Genomic DNA, 23373 nt, shown 5'->3' on the forward strand with positions numbered 1-23373 from the left:
TTAAACATGTTTAAAGAAGACCCTGCATTGGTACATGGGGTTGTTCTTCCCCACATGCAAGACTCTACACTTGCCCTTGTTGAATTTCATCAAGTTTCTCCCTGCCCAACTCTCCTGCCTGTCCAGGTCTCGCTGAATGGCAACACAGCCTTCTGGTGTGTCAGCCACTCCTCCCAGTTTAGTGTCATCAGTGAACTTGCTGAGGGTACACTCAGTTCCCTCATCCAGGTCGTTGATGAAAATATTAAACAGCACTGGTCCCAGCACCAACCCCTGAGGGACTCCACTAGTCACAGACCTTCAGCTAGATTCTGCCCCATTGACTACAACTCTCTGCCTTCTTCCTTTCAACCAGTTCTTGATCCACCTCATTACTTGATCATCAAGCCCACATTTCCTTAGCTTATCTGTGAGGACGCTGTGGGAGACAGTATCAAATGCCTTACTGAAATCAAGAAAAAACACATCTACTGCTCTACCATCATCCCTCCACCTAGTCACTTCCTCATAGAAGGCTGTAACGTTGGTCAAACATGACTTCCCCCTCATAAAACCATGTTGGCTGTTCTTAATGCCCCCCTCATCCTTGATATGTCTAGAGATGGCGTCAAGAATAAGTTGTTCCATCACCTTTCCAGGGATGGAGGTAAGGCTGACCAGTCTATAATTACCTGGGTCCTCCTTCTTGCTCTTCTTTTATAGACTGGTGTGACATTTGCCATCCTCCAATCCTCAGGCACCTCTCCTGTTTTCCATGATTTACCAAAGATTATGAAGAGTGGCCCAGCAATGACTTCTGCCAGCTCCCTCAGCACCCATCGGTGTATTCCATCCGGACCCATTGATTTATAGATGTCCAGATTGCTTAGCTGATCCCTAACCTAATCTTCATTTACCAAAGCAAACTCCTCCTTTGTCCTGACTCTTTCTGGAGCTATAGGAATCTGCCCCCCCCCCCTCCCCAGGGAGAGTCTGCAGGAGTAAAGACAGAGGCAAAGAAGGCATTCAGCACCTCTGCCTTCTTTATATCCTCTGTCTCCAGGGTACTCACCTTGTTCAGCAGTGGGCCTATATTGCCTCTTGTGTTAGTTTATTCACTATGTATTTGAAGAAGCCCTTTCAAATACAACTCATGATTTGTACGTGGTAAGAAATGTCCATCACCATGTGTGACTGGTCTGTGCAAAATAAGGTGTCCCTCTAAAGCAAGTTTTCCTGCACAGGGCTCTTTTCCAAATGTTACTGGAGGTAGGGGTTCTGTTGGTTTTAAGTGTACAGTAATTAGCAAAAAAAAACCCATGACTCAAACCAAATCTCAAAAATAATAATAATAAAGTGTAGTAAGGCAAATCTGAAGAGTACGTTCAGCTACAGAAGAGCAGATTTACTGAGAGTTCATCCTTTTCACAGGTTACATAGGTATTTCCACAAGTCAATGAATACCTTTTTTTTCTTTCTGAAGTGAAAAAATCCAACTCATTCATAGAACTGGGCTGTATAATTACACTGAACAAGAAAGCCTAGACACGGTAATTACTGAAAATATTGATAGGTGTTGGTAAAACCTATGTAAGCCCAATTTCAGAAAGGAAAAGAGAAAAATAGAGAAAAACAGAGCAAGAGCAAATGCGAGAAAGAGAGAGAAAGAGAGAAGTCCTTCCCCTCTGCTTTCATTTTAGAGGGTGAAAATCCCCCAATAATTTAGCTCATGAAAGTTTAGAGAAAATTAGAGCAGCTAAAAATGCATACAATACACCTTGAAATTTATTTCCAAGATCAAGAGTGAAGCATTTTAGAACAGTGAAGCAAAGTACTCTGAATCTGAAAAAAAATTGTTCCAACTATCTTAAAACAGCTGTTTTTCTGAGCTTCTAGCAATAATTTTGATTAAATAAAATCATACCAATTTACATTAATTTTCTATATAGTCTTTCAAAAGTCCCTCACTCTTTTAATGAAAAAAGTGCATCCAAGACCAGCAGAGATTTACTGGTGACATCAGGTTCTCTTTTAGCAGCTACTCAAGATTTTCAAAATAGCTTACACTTCTTGCTATAAGAAAAGGGTCTTCCAAACCCTAATTTGGGAGTATCCAAATTATAAAAATCTGAAATAATTTATTATCAAATCCAGAATTTAAATAAAAGCAGAAATTTTCTTGCAAAGACAATTGAAGAAAGTAAAAGAATAAAAGCATGCACTCCAAACTTAAGAGGTGAAGACAAATATACTTATCTATACAGGCACTGGCAGACGCAATTTAATTGTTACTGTTACTCATTGTAACACACACCCCACCCTACAATACATTTTTTCATTCACTAATCACTGAGGTACCAATATTTAAGAATGGAAAATTCAATATTGAAAAATAAAACCTAAAATTGAAGCCTTTTCCCAGAAAACTATGGCAATTTTTTGTATGAAATGTTAGTATACTTATAGAATTTTACAATCTACATTGGCTTTTTTCTGGAACCAGAGGTCGCGTTCCACATACAGGTTCTTTGATAAAACGTTCACTGTGTATGTAATAGTCAGTAGACTTGCAAATGAATGAAAATATCTTGGTTATCAACTGGCACATCTTGCTGGTACCAAAAGAACTCGAAGTCTGAAACAATCGGTTTTAATTCTGAACAAATGCGCCATGCCAAAGTGCAACAAATATGTGCGACACTCAATGAGACACTGACAGATTAAGAGCTGTATGAAAATTACTAAGTCCACCTGCAAAGCAATTTTGTACAAATTGCATTGCATGGCAAAGGACAACCTTGCGCTGTTGGGACGTCAGTTTCTTGATTTGATGGTTTCTTTTAACGCAGCCATAGTTTAAGACGCAGTGCATCAACTCCATTTAAATAGTATCTGAACAGCCTCTTGTCTCGCACAAAACCAAGGTTTTCATAAAGTTTCAAAGCAGACTTATTTGTGATTTCTGTTTCCAATACAACCTTTGAGGGAGAAAAAAAAAACAACAAGAAGGAAGAAAAATGTGTTATCATATTTGAAAGCAGCTGCAATCACATAATTACTCAACTAACTTCAAGGTTTTTATTTAAGGGTACACTTATTAGCTATGAGTGTAATCAATTTATTGATGCAACCCCTCTCCATTCCCACATTAAAAAAAATAAATAGTAGTGCATCAACAATTGTGGCTGTAAACAGCTACTCATTCGTACCAAGATTTTAGTTCTTTGCTGTAAACAGTATTTCAACTCATTACATAATAGCGAAGGAAAAAAACCCCAACCAACCAATAAACCACACCTCCCAACACCTCCCCCTCAAAAAATCCCAACCCAAAACCAACCCACCAAACATCTTAGGGTCCAAAACATACTTTGAATTTTGAATGAGAAATTAAACTTCTACATGTGACAAGAACTTGGCATGAGACCTTGTTTAGTCATTTAATATCTTTGACCTCTAATTCAATAGATACAGACCTAGATATAAGCTTCAGCATTTGAACACTAGCTGTCAGACCCAATGTTTGCAACCAGTAGTTCTGCTCAACACAAGCATCCTAAACCCAAATCAAAGTGCACACCAGGAAGAAAAAGCAGCTTTTTCCATCTTTCCCCTCCCCATGCTGGTAAGACCCCAGTTGCAGGAAGACCTGTCACAAACAGCTTAGACCAAACCCAAGTATAAGAGTAGACCAAATTAAGTAAAGATGCAAAATTGTCCCAGAAATCTCAAATATAGGCAAAACCCCTACACTGGTGTTAACAAGAAGTTAATTACAAAACTGCAGAACTATGTTCCCCTGAATTGTTTTCCCCTCTTTTCTCCACATGCACTGAACAGAGCTCTGCTGTTAACTGGTAAGCTGTGTACCCATTCCAAATGACAAAACCTTGTTTTGCCTCTGCGTTGTTGTCCTATGCAACTACTTAATGATTCTGCTATTAAGGACAAATCATGGTTGTGCAAGAACCCAGGCTGAACTAATAAGCTGACTAGATTACATACAGTCCCATGACAATGTAGATTCAGGTATTAAACAAGAGCTGATGGACACTGCAGAAAGAACATATAATGAAAATACAGCCTAAGCAACTTCTGCAACAAACCAGTGATTACTGCTGGTGTTAAGTCCATTAACAACTATTTTTACACAGAGATATCCACTCTGTGTAGTTAGGACTACATATGTAAGACTCCCTGAGTCCAAAAAAAAGTCATCTATCCCATCTCACAACCCAGGATAACCTCTTTCAATTAGGAGGAAAACTGGTTAACATCCCTCCACACACACTTCTAAAACCAGGAACAAAATATTAGTGTGTATTTGTAGAGCAGTTTAAGTTGATCTACTTCATGGACTCTGTAGATCTACTATCTTCAGCTACACATTTCCATTCCCTGTCACCTACCTGGCCATCTCACTAAGCTCATTGCTGAGCTACTTCAAGCTACGTGGTAGAAAATCTTCCCTTTTTCTCCTCATCAGGTTTGTTTTCTGCAGTCTGAGGAGTGGCTAAGCCAATGTAAAAGAGGTAGGCAGTCAGCAGTTAGACTGGTCACCTTCAATAAGATTTAAAATCCATTTAATGTATATATTTGAGCATTACTCAAGTTTCAAGCCACTCTAACCACATTCCAATAGATAATTCTCCCTGCACTTCTCAGTGTAAAAACATTGAAAGAATAGTAAACCTGGAGTTAACAACCCAATGAACAACGTAAGATTTAGAAGTAGCTCATTTTCTGAAGAGGAACTAAGAGTCACACATTAAAATATTAATAGTAGAGTTCTCAAGTTACAGCAGGACAGTCCTTTTTACCTGCACATTTAGGACAACCTAATTCAATTCTTAGTCTTATGGCAAGAATTAGGGATTGAATTTCTTTCTCTGGCCCTCCAATACTACCATCAAGTCTTGTGACTTGATCGAGTACTCTTAACATCCTTAATCCATTAAAATGGATAACAATTTATAACAAATTATGGAAGTGCAGCATTTTTCCTGAAAAGTGCTATTTCCTACACAATTATGCACATTGTATAACTTAATTCAAATTAAAACAAAACACTATGCCAAAGAGAAAATCTGACCCATGTAAATCTACAGTGCAGGAGACTATTATTTGAACTCTTAGCTACAAATGGCATTCACTCTCATAAAAGTTTGGTAACCTGTCAGAGTGATATAACAAGTCTATATCCGACTGCAAGCTCAAATACTTTGCAATGCTAAAAGACTTCCAAAACCGCAGATCATTGAATTTAAGGGAGTGGTTAAATGTTGAAATTCAGGTTTGCTGGAATCCTACTACCTGAGTCAATGCTTGTCTTAAAAGCAAATGCAAGAGATTTCCTCTGGTATTTCTAAGGAAGACTTAGCAGAATGAAAAATAATTCCCTGATCTCAACACACTGCTTTTATCTCAAAGGTCTATAGATATGTTTCTAGTATCTAAAAAAGAAACAGTCACATTTCATCCAAATTTCATTAGCTTAATTTTGTAAAGGATGCATCTCTACCTGCATGAGATCTTCAATCAAGCTCCAAACCCTCAATTATTGTATTTATTTCTGGTCTCATAGGGTCTATTTTGTTGTACATATATGCCTGTTAAATCCTCTAATAGCACAATCATATCCTCCCCTGGAGAACAGCAAAAGCACAACTGGGTTTAACTGTGCTTTCTGCACAAGTCACAACTTTCTGAAGGCTGTTACTTTCTCTTAAGTCTTAAATTTCATAAACCTAACATTTTATCTCAACTTAAATAGGATTATATTGAAATATACATGTAATTTTTACTAGTGTGGTACTGAATTAAAATGACACACCTACTGGGGTGGTCAACAAAAAAAACCAAAACAAACCCAATTTAAATCACTCTGATGTTTCAGTGGAAATTCTCATGAGAAGTTGCAATTCCTTTTCACATTCTGTATTTTTTGCTTAAAACAGCTCTCAAAAATTCCACTTTATAGAGTCTTATTTTAGTCACCAGTTACATGGTACATGATTTCAGTAATACAAAGTGAATGAACTGTAAGCAGTCATTTGCTACAGATAGAAAGCATGAATGAGTAACTCCTTTCTAATTGTGATTAAGGTATGGAATAGTTCCATGTGAAGGTCTTAAGCACTACAATTTTTAAAAACTGCCTGTCATTAAAAACTAAGCAAATGTACAAAAATCAGCCTGAATCTGACTTGCAAAACTGTAAGAAAAATACATGGGAGAAAAACTATGCACCTTTACCTGATCTATTCCTGTAGTTCATATTTCCATGCAACCAACCCATAAAAATATTCTTCATCTTTGTGACTTATTGGAAACTTGGGTCATTATAATCTTAAAAACCTCCAGTTCAGTACCCCAAATATTAACATTCATTAACAACAAATACCTGAGAAAGACACAGCTAAAAAAAAAACACCAAAAAAACAAGTCAAAGACACCTCAAGTTTTGTAATGCTATACTCCAGACACTCCAGCTCAAAGCATGCTGTTGAGTACTTTCTTCAGGCTTGAAGGTTATTTCTAGTTCAAACATACCCCATCCCCCCAGCATCAGATCACTTCCCTTGTTTCTATTCTAATGTAAGCCATGGCCAGCTCCTCCCCTCCATGCAAATTCTATTACAGCCAATTCACTTCTTCACTTACCCCAGCTTCCTCAAGCTGGGAAACAACCTGGAAGGAAGAATAATGTCTCTTGTCTTTGAAGAATGGCATACAGCATAAACTATCTCTTTGGCAGCTGCCTAACCACAGAAGCTTGCACTGCAAATCACTTGTTCCACAGCTTGGCTTAGTTTATTCCCACAAAAATAATTTATAGGAAAAAAAAAATATATCCTAAACCACTAAACTATTGCAGCATACATTGAAATGCCAGCACATCGGTAGTGGATTTTCTAGATTTTCATCTATGGTGTTGTATAAATCCTTTATTTTTCAGGACTTAGCTTTGATACCTCAAAATGTCCAATGTATGGTACTTTGAAAAGTAACGCATCGAACAAAGAGCTTATCAGGTTATATACCACAAATTATTACATACATTTACTGCACCTACTCCATAATTAGACTGAAGAAAATAGTTTCCAAGCAGTCTTTGGAAATTTTGATGATACCCACAGCTGCATATTCATGTTTTTAGTCCAATTCCATGAAAGTTGCAAAAAAGCAGCAAACTTTTTTTAATTCCAGGTCATCTTCTATCAAGTAGCAGCATCTTTTTATTTTCATCATGTTTGTGAGTTAATATTAAGTGATGTAGAAAAATATCTTAATAGCAGCAGAGACAATTAAACTATTTACACACCTCACAAAAACATACTGCTGTGATGCACTACTTCATGTTTGATCACCTCTAGGCATCAATTAGACAGCCAGAAACTCTTCTCCCAACAACTTGTAAAATCTGGTGAAGCAAATGTTTTGGCTCTGTTGGACAGAGCCAAACAGACAGAGCCAGACTTTTTATAGCTGGCTAGTTTGATTTTTCAGATTCTGGTCATGACTGAAAACTCAACAATCCACTACGTGGTGCCAGGTAAGCAACATCATTATTTTGTACCATGTATATCTGGAAGAAGCCTACATTGGTGGCAATAAAAAGAAAGCATTAAAACATTGGCTGTTTGGCTGTAGACAAGCTGTACACAAAAACAGCAAAAATATATAAAACCAACGAGGGTATGCCTCTGCTGTTGCAGAAAGTTGGAAAAATACCCTGCTTGTGCTCCATGTTGCCTGGGTGTAACGGGCTCCTGTTTCAAAATGCTGTGCCAGCACCAGACTCAGCTGATGCAAAAGCCCCCAAGAAGCAAGGCATAATTAGTTTGGAATCATCATCCCACAAACACAGTTACACAGTCTTTGAAACATGCCTATACCTGTCCAACACACACTTTAAGGAGCTTGAACTGTAGAATCTCTGATGAAAGAGGGACAGCAAGAGTCTCTGAAAAATGCCCTCTGCATTTAGTACAAAGCATTTATAGAGCACCACAGATGAAAATCTGTGACGAAGAGTTAATGAGGTCTCACTGCAGACTAGCCTGCAAGCCTTACGACATTTAACTTTTCCAAAGATAAAAAACAGCAAGAAGGGCTCTTGGACTAATATTACAGTTGTAGAAAAAAACGCAGGAGAGATCACTATGTGCATACCTGCTAGTCCAATTCAGAAATTAAGTTATGTGAGTAGTACATATACATTCATAAATCATATGGTAATTATTGCAACTTTGGTAGCTTGAATAGAAATAGCCGGTTCTGCCACTACTCTAACAACAGCAGGCAATTACATTTCAGTTCTCCAGCTGCAGTGTGAACAGTGTGCTACTATTCCTCAATTATTTCTTTAATAATTTAAATCATAAATACTCTAGCAATGGCAAATTAATTCAAATCCGTAGTGAAAAGTTTGGGGAGTGAGGTAAGAACCTACCCCTCAAAAAAAAAAAAAAAAAATAAAAAAAAACCAAAACACAATATTTTTTTTATTAGTTCAGTGTAGCAAGTAGTAAAACAGATTAGAGCAAAGCATATTACATATGATGACAGAAGCAACAAGCAAAAGCAAAGAACTTAAAAGAACTGCAGACCTATCAGATTACACTATACTGCCCTGGTACAATAAAAACTGGCAAGGGGCAGGGGAAGGGGGAGGCAAAGAGAGAGAGAGAAAAACATAAAAAGACAACCAGTAAGCACAGGCATGAAGAAATTTGAAGAGAAGAATATGCATCTCTCAAACAGTGAAGTGAGAGCACATGCAGGGGTGCTGCAAGAGGTGTAACACAACAAAGCAGAAAAATAAGGAGTATGTGCCAGAAATGTTGTGACAAAACCTGTAGTTTTACACAAGAAACTTTGCCACACCCCAGTAGGACAATTGAGGGAGAAGCTGAAACAATGTAAGAGAGATTAAAGAATGATTAATCATGACACACTGAAATGACACAGCACTCATATATCAGGAACAAGTAACAAACGCATTGTATCAATGAGATGAAAGTTAAAGGGGCAGATTAACTGGCTAAGAAGGACAGCCAGCCTAAGGAGGATGGATGTAAGGAGCATTCCTCACAGGTTAAACATGGCATATAGACAGCTGCTTTTTATATTTTTTTATATGTAACAATAACAAAAAACCCCAAACAACCACCCCACCAAACAAAAAAAAAACAACCCAAAAAAGCAAATCCCCTCAAACAGACAAGTTAAAAAAAAAAAAAAATCAAAAAAATCAAACCCAAATAAAGCAAGCCGTAAACAGTAGGGACTGTAATCTGCTGAAAGGAAAGAGTAACAATATGTAGTACAAAGAAAGTCTAACAGTGATTCAGTCACTTTCCTTCCAAGTTTTCACTGAGGTACTGAATCATTATAGAGTTCTGTTGGTGCTATGCAACATAGTTACGCACTGTCAGAACAGCCTGATGAGTTGCTGTGATAAAAGCACATTCCGCAATACTACGGCATGTACTATTCCAGTATCTTTCTGTACTCTGAAAGTACGGAAATATTACACACAACAGGTTAAGTTACACTGGTCATTAGCACCCTAGACTAGAGTTTTTCAAGGAAATGTGCTTGTGACCAAAGGCTGAGGCAGCATCACAAAGTAAAACAAAGTAAAACAAAACTTGAAACACTGAATTTAAGCACTTATGATAAATTTAGAAAATCCTTCTCCCATTTGTGCCATATGCCTTTTTGGAGTTATTTTTTTCTTTTATCATAAACGAAAGAGCTTCTTAGCAACCCATTTCCCACCTAAAAAAGTCCTGTTGAAGAAAAACCTGTGAATTTAATTGGCATATAGGAGAATGCAAACCATTTACATTATGAAAGTTCTTGATTATAAAATCTTACCTCATCACAATCTCCTTCAACCATAGCATAAATAGCTTTCTTAACCAAGTTTGTACCTGAAATATAGATTTCAGTAAGTGCAAGAGTTGCAGTGCAAAAGATGCTAGTTTATATATGACTAATGTGTGCTATCTACATGACATAATACCTGGGGAAAGCAGGGAGGAAATAAAATAGGAAATAAGGGAGGGAAGGAGAGTAAGGGAGGGAGGGAGGGAAGGAGGGAGGGAGGAAGTTGCAGTCTCAAGTTTGAACATTAAAATAATCCATAAAGTTACCCAGAGACTCAGCTTAAGTGCAAGATTTTTCTAACATAAGAATATTAGAAACAGGCTACTATGTTTAACATGGTGTTATATATAGCCTTCCAAGATGTGATTCATTCCTTTTCGTTGCATTTAAAGTCAAAATCTGCTGGCACATACTTGAAGGACATTCAACGTCCAAGGGAATTTCCTCTTACTAAACCAAATACTTCTATTAGTAACAGAGCTTTTGAAACCACTTTTCTTGTGGCTCACTCCCATTTGGATTTGCTAGTATCCGATAGTATGGTTGAAGCCCATCCCTTCCCCTCAGTCAAGCATTAATTTAATTCTTTATCATTATTTTTCATCTATTTCACAACAGTCCTACAAATATAATATTCCTGTCTGTAGAACTGGGGTGAAATTGTAAATTGATTCCAAAGTTATTAGACAAAAAAAATGGTGTTCAATGAAATTAAAGTTTTATGCAATCTCACTTTTATAAGGTGGCTAAGAAAAAAAAAAAACTACCAAGGAATCTAGAGAATGTTTTAAAATATTCTCAGAACCTTAATCAATAAAGATTTTCATTAAATGCATTACAACACTGTACTACATTTACAACAAATCTTCAGATTAATAGCATAGGTGGAGAAACAGCAAGGCAGCAAATGTAGGAAAAAGTCAACATACAGAATGCTAAAGCAAGGCTTTAAATATGAAGTCTATTTATGTAATTCTAAAATAATGAACTAACTAAAACTAGGGGAAAATCTTGCAGAGATGTTCATAATGACAGTATTAGTTCCTATTTACTTATGAATCCAAGCACCTGCAATTAAGTTATGGCAGGCTCCTTCATAATTCAGCTAAAAGGAAAGGACAGTGATTTCTCAGCATCCTCTTCCCTCTGCTCCACTACAGAAATTAACAATGGCTTTTGAATTGCAACAAAACAATCCACACATGCTTGAACAGTCATGGTAACATGCAGTGCTTCATGTTTCTTGGAGTTTTATCAGTGAGGTTTTGAAGAGGACAAACACAACAGTACCATTCTGCAATGCCTCACCATATTTTTCCATTGCAAGTAATTTTCTGTCTTTAATCACAAAAGTATGAGCTGTTCAGAGTGAATGAGTGGTGAAACACATTTCTAAGCTTTGAAGCAGACGTCTACATTTTTAATTAAAAAAAAAGTTACAAAATGTAGTTTCTCAATAACCAACACACACACAAAAAAGTAAGTTCCATAAGAACAGATCTTTAATTAAGCCAACTAGGATAGCTAGTTAAAATGAAATCCCTTCATTAGGGCAAAACTGATTAATGAGGAAAGCAGACTCCCTACCAAAAGCGATTTCTTTTATCATGGAATTTCCCAAAAAAACAGATCTCTGTTTTAGTCATTCAATTAGCAATACACAACCATTTTTTTTTCACTTATTAATACAACAACGAGCTACATACATTGTCCCCAGTGGGCAATATATGTATAATTGATAGGGGAAAGCCAGGGGATAAATTCACTGAAAAAAGATAGAGTAAGCACAACATAAAAATACAGTGATGAAAGCACACAACAAAATGCAAAGCAATTCCCACTGTTATTTGACAGTGGTAACAGACAGAGGTAAGGGGCTGCTAACCACCTTTCTGTTTAAGCTTCATTGTATTCCACACATAAATCTCATAGAGCATTTTAGGTTATTTTAATAAAATAAAAAAAGCCAGTGGGGAGCCACTGTGGTCAAGTAAAGCAGGGATAACAAAACCCACCACATCTAGTTCAGTCCTGCTTAAACCTTTATGACAGCTGCATTTATCCCAACTATAGGTTTTAAGTAAGAAGTAACAAAAAAGGCTATTCTTACCAATTCCTTTTCTTCTGTATTTGGAATCCACTGCTAACATGGCTATATAACCTCTGCGGAACATCTTTTTGTGCATATCCAGCTTGCAGACGATGGCACCTACACACTCCTCACCTACCATGGCCTTAAAGACAAACATACACGTATGCATTCTCAGTTTGTGATCTACAGTGCCACCAAAAGTAGTAAACCAGTTCATTTTAAGTGAAACAGCCACAAACAACATTTGCATAAAGTGATTAAAAAAATAATTACTAAATAAATTTTAAAAACATCTCTAAAAGTATAAATAAGGTTAAGGGACTCTTTTTATTATTTTTAAATAAAGTTACAAGTCAATTAACATCCAATGAATTGTCCTGGAGAAAACCATATCATTAATCCATAAAGTCTACAGGCAAAAACACGTGATAGGAAAGAAGGGGGAGGAAATAAAAATATCAAGTTAAGGCATAAATCATCCTTTCACATGGGCTGCTGCAGAAGAAGAAAAGTCCATTCCTAAATTTTCATCTACAAGGGTTGTGGTAGATAAAATGCTTAATTTTTGTCTGGTTTTAACGTCAAGGCCACAAAGGATCACAGAAAAATGTTGCTGCATTTTATCTTTAGAAACTGTCATTTTCAGTCATATGACACCCAAAGAACAAACAAAAAAGCACAGAGTTGATGTCACACATTTTAACTGTTCAGAGACTTCCTTCTTTAAGAGCTACGTACTGACAGTTAATCCCAATAGTATTGTTACAAAAAGCATGGTCAAGGAAAATTAGTCATTCTGAAACATTGAGGAAAAATAAACATGTGTCAAACCACTTGCACAACCCCTGTGTTCACCAAACTTTTACCATGAAATACATTAGAGAAAAAGTGCAAGAAAAACTTAGTCATATGTTAACTGAAGGGTTAGGCGGAATCCGATTTAATGACATTATAACCTGCAGCACTAAAACTGAATAATGCTGCAGAGTAGGACTGCAACCAAGGGGAGAATGAATTACTATTAGTTCAGGAAAGATTAACAGAGATAAAAAGGAAACTCGTAACTGTAAGTATAGGTGTATAAATGGATTCAAATATTTTGATAGACCTCTATCTGCCCACCTGTGAATCCAGCACTTGCTTCTCCAAAGTCTATGGTTTACACTCCGTAAGCTTCCAACCACCTGAACCTTTTTGTACACAGCTTGTAAGCTAAGGCTCTACAGACAGAACATTCATTCATGCAGATTATACTGTGGATACACAGTTTTTTCATTCCAAGAAGAATAATGTCTTCTGGCATCTTTACCTGGATGGTGGGTTATTAACCAAGTTAGCTGCCAGCCAGATGCTGTACCAAAGGTGAAATGAAGCAGCCCCAAATATACAAGCTACAGTTCCGAAGCTATGATACAGCATGATTTTAACACCACTTCCAATATAGTTTAAGCTCATCAGTCAAATATAATTATTGCTAAGTTTTCATTTGGCAGGAAATCACATTTTTAGTGGTATCCAAGAACAATCCTGAACAGTCTAAACAAATATTTTTTTAAAACAATGAATAAAAACTGTAGCATGATCTAAATGGACTGAAATACAGTCTCTGAATAGCCTTTCACTTATCCTACAACACAGTTTATTCCATAGAAAAGAAAAGCTGTACTCATACTAAAACTGTGCAGGCAAAGTGTCAGCTCAAGGCAAGTTTTGTATCTCAGTTCAGACTTGAGAAAACCAGTGAGTTAAATAGAGTGTCATCAGAAAGACTCTTCATAACACTGCTATAATTATGCAGAGAACCTAGATGTAATCTTAGACCTCACAAAAAAAAAAGGCACACCACAAACTAGCAGGTTGTATTTATGCTTTGCCCTGACGTGAACACATGCACATGCAAGTTGTTGGTCGTAACAGCCATAAGGAATATTTTTAAGATGTATTTTTTTTACACACCTCAAGAGTAGTGACATTCTAGACATTGTGTATCTGTGTTCTTTCCTTTGGGGCACTTTTCTGAAAAGCTATGTTCATGAATCATGTAATTAGAAAGCTAGACAGCAAAGAATTATGTTTATGATCAAAGAAGCAAATACCCAATGGTTTTACCACTGCCGCCAGAGAGCTAAGTAAAGCATGACTTTGTTATCAGTTCTCCAAATACTTAAATGTGTTACTTTGTCTTTAGGAAGGTAAGTCTGACAGTTAATGTAAGTTGTTCTGCTTACAGAGGGAGTGTTGAATTTCCACCTCAATTTGAGGTAATGCATTGTCTTTCCTCTTCTCCCTCCAACTCTCCAACCTCATCCAATGCTAGAAATTAAACTAAAATCATCAAATAATTTGGTTTGGAAGGAACCTTACAGCTCATCCAGTTCCAAACCCCTGCCGCGGGCAGGCACATCTTCCACTAGACCAGGTTGCTCAAAGCCCCATCCAGCCTTGCCTTGAATTCTGCCAGGGATGAGGCAGCCACAGCTTCTCTGGCCCCACAGCTTCTCTGCGATGCTTGTAAATTAATTCCCTGGAAAATGTTAAACTGCGTAAATAAGAACAAAACCAAAAAACCTACTGAAATACTGAGAGTTGGAAGGAAAAAAAAACCAACGTAATTCCCATACAACACCATTTGTGTAAAGACAGTCGTGGGCCAAATTTTCATTTCAGGTATATGACAGTACTTCTAAACATACAAGTTCCTACAAACAGAATCCAGCCCAAGTTACTATTATGTATTATAAACCCCATGGAGTACCAGATTTACTTCAATCATAGGTCATTAGCAGGATTAAAATATATGAATTCAAACCCAGTATTTGCATCAACTTTGTTCTTATGAGTAAATTTAAATACTTAACACAAACTAGATTTTAATATCTTTCTATGGCAACCATTACCAGAAAACTTAGCACAGAAATGTCTGTAAATCAGCAAGAACAGCACTTTTCACAAAATTAAACTGGCATTAATTTAATTAGCAAAGATGGCATTAAGTCTGTCAGCCACAGTCTGAGTATACATTGAATACCCAGACCCTGTGACATTTGTTCCCATTTGAAGAATATTGAAACAATCAACTCGCTCCTGAAAGGGAAATATTTTGCAATTCAAATGCAGTAGAACCTGCACTACTGCAACACAGCTTCTCTTTCACAGATGCACCAAAATCCATCCCAAAGTATCACAGAAACATCTCTGTATGAATCCTTTGGCTTACATTTAGTGATCATATTACTGAATGCCATTAGAGGATACATTTAGGCTAATGGTTTTAACCTGAAGTCTGGCACTTCAGTCAGAGCTCTTTAGAATATTGAGCAAATCACTAAGTTTCTCTGTTTCCACTCTATGAAACTGGACACGAGGAATTCCTTCCCATGTTAGGGCATTGCCAGAAAACTACGCTAGCTGTTGTTATGTACTCAATACTCATATGTACTCAATACTCATACTCCAATGGCTTAAGTTTTCACAAAGCTGCTGACAGTGAGAAGCAGCACAGCAAGCCTGTGTCTGAAACCACAATCACTCTTGAGAGAGAACTGGAATACAGAGAGAGTCTGCAAATTGAGAACCGATGTTAAAGAATTTCTTCCCGCCTGCCATGAGGCTAGGAAGACTTCTCAGTTTCCTAACTTTTCTGATTCTTTTATGTCCCAAGTTTTCGTCAACTGAAAAACATGGGCAATGTCTTACAGGTCTTAATTTCAACATGAAGTATACTTACTCTTGCAAAGAATCCAATTAAAAAAAAAAAGAAAGAAAAAAAGCATTAGTATAAACAAGATCTTAACTACAGTCATTTAGGATTATAACACATCTAAACACACTTCTGTGGTATGAATAGGTTATTTTAAAACTTGTGAAATCTTAAATGATAATGCTGCTATACCTAGTGGCAAAGCTAAGAACCCAGAAGCAGAGACTTTTTTCTTAAAAGGTAATCAAGTGGTGCAGCACTGTGAATGACAGGAAAGGTTACAACACTCAGCCAGAACTCTGCTTTTACTATGTCCTGTGTTACCCAAACTTTGGCACAGAGCAAGGTTTCCTAAGCTCACCTCTCCAATGCTGAAGTATTTTGAAAACAATTTTCTGAAACATTTAAGGTATCAGTTCTAAATTGAAGTTGCAGAACTTCAATGCTGACAGGACTAGAAGCCACAAAAGCACCTTAAAAGGAAGCTACAAATTTTAAGAAGTGTTTACAATCCATATGGGGACAAAGTTGTAGTGAGTCTTAAAAATGCTTAATGTAAAACAAAATATCCCCTTTTCCTGGATCATTTTTTGACAGAAGAGTGGTTAGCATAGAAGAGAAACTGGGCTGACAGAGCTCCAGAGAATAAGTAAAAACTGGGCACTTATAGGGCACCCACACCTAGCACACAGCACAAACCTGTTTTTCCAAAGACAGGTGAAACCGCAGTTTAAGCAGACAGCTGCACTTTACAAATAAGGTTTTTACGTTGCAACAGCTCAGTCAGTAATGCTGCAGTGTAACACATCAGAACTGATCATCAAGTATTCCCAACTTGTTACCCTAAAGTCAGGAAGACAGTTTGGATGAATTTGATGTTAAAATGAACAGGTTTTGAAGATTCCTAGTATCTGCAGGCGGTTTTAAAGTGAATCTGAACTTCTTTGAGTGTACAGTTAGGAAGCAGTTTGATACAGCAGAACACGGTAGTAACTAACAAGTAAGGGTTGGTACTGTGCTTTCCCTCCAGTTGTGCATTCTCACATCTTGCACCAACTGTGGCATCCTGCTAGAAATTTATTTGGAGCCCTAAATCAACAAAAACCTGACCTAAAACACATACATACACACACGTAAATATGTGTCGGTTGTAGGAGGGCTATGTTAGCTTCCCAAATCAGAGAAACAGGTAGTTGAACAAAAAGAAAAAGCAAGCAGCCCTTTCCATTGCTCTAGCAATAGTGCACCTTGAGAAGGCAAGCCAAAACTCAGCAAGTTTCAAACCCATGAGATAATCATTGCCAGGAATAATGTTCATAATGCCCCCAGAAAACAGCTCTGCATTGTCAGGTAGCCAAAATGCTAGATAGGAAAATTATGGCGTTTAAGAGGCTTAGTGAATAAATGTCAGCAAGGAACAACTGGTGATCATTTACAGAAATTACACATCCCATCTTCAATTTAAATGGTGTTAGCATTTTCCCCTCACATGTTGAGAAGGTGAAAGGAGCCCATGACAGTGCAGTGAAGAGATGTGAGCATACACTGGAGGATTTTAAAAATGGTGATGGTGAAATTCAGTAAAGGAATTACTTAGATCCCTACAGATATATTTTTCAAAAGCAATCAAATTGCAATGTAACCCCTCTCCCAAAAAAAAAAATCAAAACCTAGAACCAGAAGGGTTTGAGGACACAAGGCACTAAAGAAAAATGATTCTGTGAGATCAGGCACTATGCTTCTGCTCAGTATCCTGCCACTGTTCCTGCCAATTGGAATATGCAGTCCCTGACAGAAGATAAATATTTTAAAGAGACTTATTAAACAGCAGTAGTTCAGGAATCCATTAGCAGCAGGAATAATTAAATTTTATAGAACAGAAAGTCTTCAAGACAATCTCTAAAAAACAAACCTTAAAAATACCAAAACCAGTCACAAAAGTCCATCAAATTTGACTCAACATATGACAAGACCTTTAAATTATTAAGTAGTAACAATCAGCTAGCTTTAGTCATTCATAGCCACATATTCTTCTCTACAGTTATATGTACTGTACATTGTTCCACCCTTAAAAAAAAAAGGCAAATACAGAGTTCAAGTAAAGCTTTGTTGATTCATCAAGGTCATAAAAAAAAACAAACCTAAAAAAACCCACACCAAACTAAGAGAAGCTGTCACTACAAAAAAAGCTTAAAGATACCTTCTTTTCTTTGAGTGACACCTTATTCTTTGAATGCACTTCTGATATATTGGTCTGTCAAACAAGTTGACATTGCGGTTTACTTACAAAATTCTCATGTTACTCCCTGACCGAAAACCCCCTAAAGATTTAATATCTAAACAAATGCATTGCGATCTAACTGTATCCAACATTACCTTGACTTTACCAGCAACACACTTGATGAGGCAAGTATGAACATCTGTTGCTCAAAAGCATTTATTTTCAATAGAGGTAAATCACTCACACATAGCTCTATGCTTAAAAAATACCATTCTGCTCTGATCGGCATCCCTATAATGACAAACATGACTTTGCATCAAACAATGTTTGCAAATATTTTCGTACTCTTATTTTGTTCCAGAAGGTAATGCTTTGCTCAACTTATTATAATCCTACTGTATTCCCTCATCAGAGTTTTAAGAGGCACAGTTCTGAAAATCCTCCCATTAATCATAGAAATCCCACTATAAATTATACCAAATCCTAACCAAGAACATTCAGGAAGTTTAAGGCCAGATGGATTCCATTAGCCTCATCTCCTGTATTCATATCCTATTAAAATTTCACAGAGATACTCCTGAATTGAAGGGTGTCTTGGTTTTGGCTAAATCAAATCTTTCAGTAAGGTGTCCAGCCTTGATTAAAACATCAAGATTGAAGAATTCATCATTTATTATAGCAAGTAAGTGTCACACACTCCGATAAATGCTCTGTTTTGCAGACCTACATTTTTCTATGAATAAATCAAACACAACTAAGCTCCCACTGTGCATGTGTACTCCTCAGGTCAATTCATACTCAAGTTTTATGTACCTCTGGATGGATTATCATCCTGAAAGCATGCTTTTGAACTGAGACACAAGATCTTCCATGAGATTTGTTAAGTACTTAGGAAGACAAAGTGACAGCCAGATCAGTCTTTACAATAGTGCAACAGGAAGAATATAAAACTAAATGCATTTTTAGTACAGCAAAGCAATCTAAGCAGCATGAGAATTTCTGAATGCTGCATACACTATCACACCTGTAAGAAGCAATACAGTTGTACTTGTCTCTTTACAAAGTAAGCTCACAGATCAAAAAGCCTACAAAACCTTTCACAATGTCTCTCCATGTATTAGTGAGCATTTATGTTAGCCATACTCGAGTCTGTTTTAGAACTGCTGTGTAACATTTACTAGGCACTATAAGACACTAGTAGACCAAGTATTTTCTTTTTTAAATACACACCTCAGAACTGAGACAGAATGATAAAATGAGATACCAAAGGTCACAAAAGTCAATGTCAAAACCAAGATTAGAAGTCTTGAATTCCTGGATCCTAACCATGTGCTCAAATCCCTTCCTCACCACCTAAAACATATATTAACAACTTAGGAACTTCAAGTCCGTGCTTTACTTATACATGCACAAGTCACAAAGGAACTTCAGTAGGTCAAAAAAAGCTTTGCCTTATTCACAAAAAGATTATTAGAAGCATTTCCACAAATGTTAACCTTTCAATCCTCTCCCACCCAGCCCCAAACAACTCCCAATTCCTTCCCTCCCTTCCCCCTCTGGCACTTACCAAAAAGCAAAGTTGTGGCCAGTTGTGGATAAAATACCTATATGTGTAAATGGAGTAGGGTTCAGACAGATCTTTGGTGATCAGTCTCATGATATCGGGCATCTGCAGCTCTGACTCATATTGGACGTATCGTATCGTTATGTCCTCCTCGGGCTGAGAGTCCGTTCCCGAGCCTTTCAAACTACAAGCTGCTGCTAAGGACTCGGAGAGTAGCAGCAGGGACTCCTCCTGCTCCCCTCCTTTATTCCCCTCCTCCTGCTCTTCCTCCTCCAAGCCAGTCCCTTCTGCCAGTCCACTGTCGGCTGCAGTCTTAGCAGCAGTCGTAGTTGTGGCAGTAGGCTGGCTACTGTCCTCTCTTGCTGCTGCTGCCGGAGGAGAAGGAGGAGGAGAGGGTGCAGTCCTTCCCTGAGGAGGGAGGTGGTTGGTAAGGGAGGATGAGCACGGTGCTGTGGTCGGGGGCGATGACTGCTGCTGCTGTCCAGAGCCCATTGTTTTACTGGCTCGCTTGTTCTCCAGCCCCTCGGGAGCTACCCCTGCCTCCGAGCTGAGGATCTTGCCCTTGAGGGAGGCCCGCAGATGCCGCAGCTCGGGGCTGATGAGGCCGTTGAGCTGGTGGTTGTGGTGCGGGGGATGATGATGGTGGTGGCAGTGCTGCTGCCCCCCCTTGCCTCCGTCGCTGCCTCCTCCTCCTCCTCGCTGTTGCTCCAGTCCGCCCGCGGGTCCCTCCTCTTCCTCCTCCTCTTCGGCCTCCTCGTCCTGGGCCCCGGTACAGGCGGCGGCGGCAGGAGAAAAGGTGTAAGAGGAGGAGGAAGCAGTCCCCCCTCCTCCTCCTCCTCCGGGGAAGGGGGAGAGCGTGTCCCCCTGAGGGGAGAGTACGCTGCTAGGCCCCGGCGGTATCTCGGCCATATCCTACGGGAGAGACCGACACAAACTCACCGAGGAGGAGGGCGTCAGACGAGACGGGGGCGAGAAGAGAAAGCGGCGGCCTCATGGGCCACGGTCGAGACGGGGGTTGGGGGAAGGGGGGGGGGGCGAACAAAGGCAGAAACGGTGCCCGGGCCCCGCCTCGCCGCTCCGCCGCCGCCTCTTCCTGCTGTCCCGCTCCCCCCGCCACCGCTGCAGAGGCCTTTCCCCAGTCCCCCATGAGCCCCCGGTGACCACCCGACGCCCCGCGACCTCCCCACCTGCCGCCACGGCCACTCACCCCCACGTCTCCTCAGCGCCGCGGCTCCCACTCTCCGCTCATCCAGCGGCCGCCAAGCGCGGCCGCCGCTGCCGTAACACGCGGACAAGTTTCCTGTCAGCTGTTACGACACTTCCTCCCTTGGCGGCGAGGCCTAGCGACGGCGGGGCGACGGCGCGGAGTAGGCGGGCGGAACGTGGAGCTGGCAGCGCCGCCCTGCAGCGTGCGGCCGGGGCGGCTCGGCGGCATCCTCTCCTGTGGGTGCTGCGGGCCTCGCCGCCTGCGCGGTGAGGCTGGCACTGGGGTCCGGCTTGAGCTTTGTGTTCCGCCCGGCCTAGGCCGCAGCCCCGCTTCTGCCACAGCGTGTGAGCCCCGGAGCTGGTGGACGCAGGTTTCACCAGTTGAATCTATGAGTACTACGGCAGCGGCACCGTTGCCCTCGAAAGCCTCCTTTTGCTGTCTCTCCTGCCCTCACTCACACCCTAGCAGACTCTCCCATCGGCGTTTGCACTTTGATCAACCCATACCCAGCTGGACAAAGGTGCTGCCCACAAGGACAATGCCAGCAGTGTTCTGGTGACACTTGCAGGTCAGAGAAAACCGCAGGAGTTACTGCTTTCGCTTTCAAAAGCAATATGAGTCGTGGTTCCTCTTCTGAATAGGCAAAGGCAGGCCTTAGACTGTGTTATGCAACTGGTAACAGCAGAAACTTGACAAGACTGAAAGAAGTAAGTCCAAAGGAATCTCTGCTGTTGTGCATTAAATAATCTCTTTTAAGAACACACTAGTAGATGCCTCAGCAATAATCATAGAATTACAGAATGGTTTGGGTTGGACAGGACATTAAGATCATCCAGTTCTAACCCACCTTCTGTAGGCAGGAACACTTCACACTAGACCATGTTACTCAAGGCTTTGTTCACACTGACCCTGAACACTGCCCGGGATGGAACGTTTGCCACGTTTTTGGGCAACCTCTTCCAGTGCTTCACCACCCCAAAGCAAAGAACTTATTTGTATCTAACCTGAACTTCCCGTTTTAGTTTGAATGCATTACCACTTGTCCTGTTGCTATAGCCCCTGAGGAGGAGGCCCTTTCCAGTATCCCTGTATGCCTGGGCCAGTGGTGAGTCCACACACAGGGGGAAGGCTGGGCTGCAGAAGGGCCAAGGCAGAAACATGGTCCCCTGGAGGTGCGTGCCCACCCTACATCATGGAGTCTCACAGGGCACGCTGCTGCTGCCACCGGGCCTAGGTGTAGGAGGCCTTGCTGCCTGCCAGCTGCCTCATTCCCTCTCTGCTGGTGGCTTAGGAAAAGGGGCCATGAGGTGGGCAGCAGCAGCAAAGAGGAGGAAGACAGTGAAGAAAAAGATGCTGCTGAGGCGACAGATTTGGACATGTATGTTACAATGCACAGCAAGCGGTCAGTGGACAAACTGAAATCAGAGCGAGTTAGTGGAGTCATTGGTGGAAAACCTCCTTGTTACTTGCCAATGGTCTAGTTTCTTGCCAAAGGGTTTCTTCCTGGAGCTGGGACCAGCCATTGGGGTGGGCAGCACCTTTGATTGCTGCAGTCCCCAGGAAGATGACCCTGTCTGCTGCCAGCTCATGTGCCCGGACCCCCTCCATGGGCTGAAGCCGATCACTTCTTTGGGAATGAGAAGATTCCTGGGGGGGATCGTCTTGCCCCCAGCCTTGCAAAAAGACAACCTCTTACAGGATCTGGCTGCCCGTGAGCAGGCAATGCATGGGTTTGCGGAGCTATAACATCAGCTTACAACACAGCTCTCCTAGGGGCACTGAAGGTGGGTTTCATACACAGAGCTGTGTTTGCAGTGTTGACAGCTGAGGACAGATGAGGACCACCTCATGCAGGAGGGAAATGAAGAATACAGTGCAGGACACTGCAAGGAAAGGAAGAACCTTGTGCAGTGGACCTCTGTCAAGAGTGGTGGCATTCTCTTGATGGTTTTGAGATGGCAGCCGTTGACAGCTACAGTGGTGACAAAAATTACTTTCTCCCTGCTTTCTCCTCTCACTGGCTGAAGCCACAATGTTACGATTTGGAAAGTGACTGCTCTTCGTCTTTGATAGAGTCCATTCCCTCTGGGAGCTTTCTGCTGTGCAAAGATGCCAATAAATCTCTCGTGTAACATGCAAACACTGCATCTGTGAGGGTGTGGGCTGTAGAAAGGGTTCTGGGGCTGTGCTTGATGGTCAGCTCCACAGAATGAGAGATTCATAGAATAGGGTTGGAAAGGACCTTAAAATAATCTAGTTCCAACCCCTCTGCCGTGGGCAGGGGCACCTCACCCTAGACCATGTTACCCAAGGCTCTCTCCAGTTTGGCCTTGAGCACTGCCAGAGATTTGAATATTTATAACTTCTTTGGGCAGCCCATAGCAGTGCCTCATCAGCCTCACAGTAAAGAACTTCCTTACATCTAACCTGAACTTGTTCAGTTAGAATGCAGTTAAAATCCTTTTTCCTATTGCTACAGCCCTTGATTGGGAGTCCCTCTACTGCATCCTTGTAGGCCTCTTTCAGATATTGGAAGGTGGCTATGAGGTCTTCACACAGCCTTCTGTTTAAGCTGGACAGCAGCAACTATTAACACACATGCATGGCCTCTCAAAATGTAGCAGAGTGGGTTTTTCCTTTTCTCACATGAAAGCTTTGCAGCACTGTTGTAAGACTTGCTCATTTTTATTTGCTACAGTGTCCTGGGTTCAGC

The 23373-nt window shown here is 40.2% G+C and overlaps 1 protein-coding gene across 1 annotated transcript; it reads right to left on the bottom strand.

Moving 5' to 3' along the window:
* Positions 1–1313: 1313 nt before the first annotated feature.
* NAA30 (N-alpha-acetyltransferase 30, NatC catalytic subunit) lies at positions 1314–20748 on the bottom strand. Its single transcript, XM_005152352.3, has 5 exons — positions 20661–20748; positions 19457–20365; positions 11987–12110; positions 9865–9920; positions 1314–2957 (listed from the first exon to the last, which is right to left on the bottom strand). Exons 2-5 carry the CDS (start codon positions 20360–20362, stop codon positions 2820–2822), a joined length of 1224 nt encoding a protein of 407 aa, XP_005152409.2. The 5' UTR covers positions 20363–20365; positions 20661–20748; the 3' UTR covers positions 1314–2819.
* Positions 20749–23373: the final 2625 nt, after the last annotated feature.

This window comes from Melopsittacus undulatus, chromosome 4 (assembly GCF_012275295.1).
Source record: "Melopsittacus undulatus isolate bMelUnd1 chromosome 4, bMelUnd1.mat.Z, whole genome shotgun sequence".
In the NCBI taxonomy this organism is placed as follows: Eukaryota; Metazoa; Chordata; class Aves; order Psittaciformes; family Psittaculidae; genus Melopsittacus; species Melopsittacus undulatus.

Coding starts and splice junctions, on each gene's coding strand:
- NAA30 (XM_005152352.3), bottom strand. CDS start 20,362: ATGGCCGAGATACCGCCGGGGCCTAGCAGCGTACTCTCCCCTCAGGGG. Junction 9,921..11,986: donor ATACAGAAGAAAAGGAATTG/GTAAGAATAGCC, acceptor TCTATATTTCAG/GTACAAACTTGGTTAAGAAA. Junction 2,958..9,864: donor TTGAAGGAGATTGTGATGAG/GTAAGATTTTAT, acceptor TCTCCCTCAAAG/GTTGTATTGGAAACAGAAAT.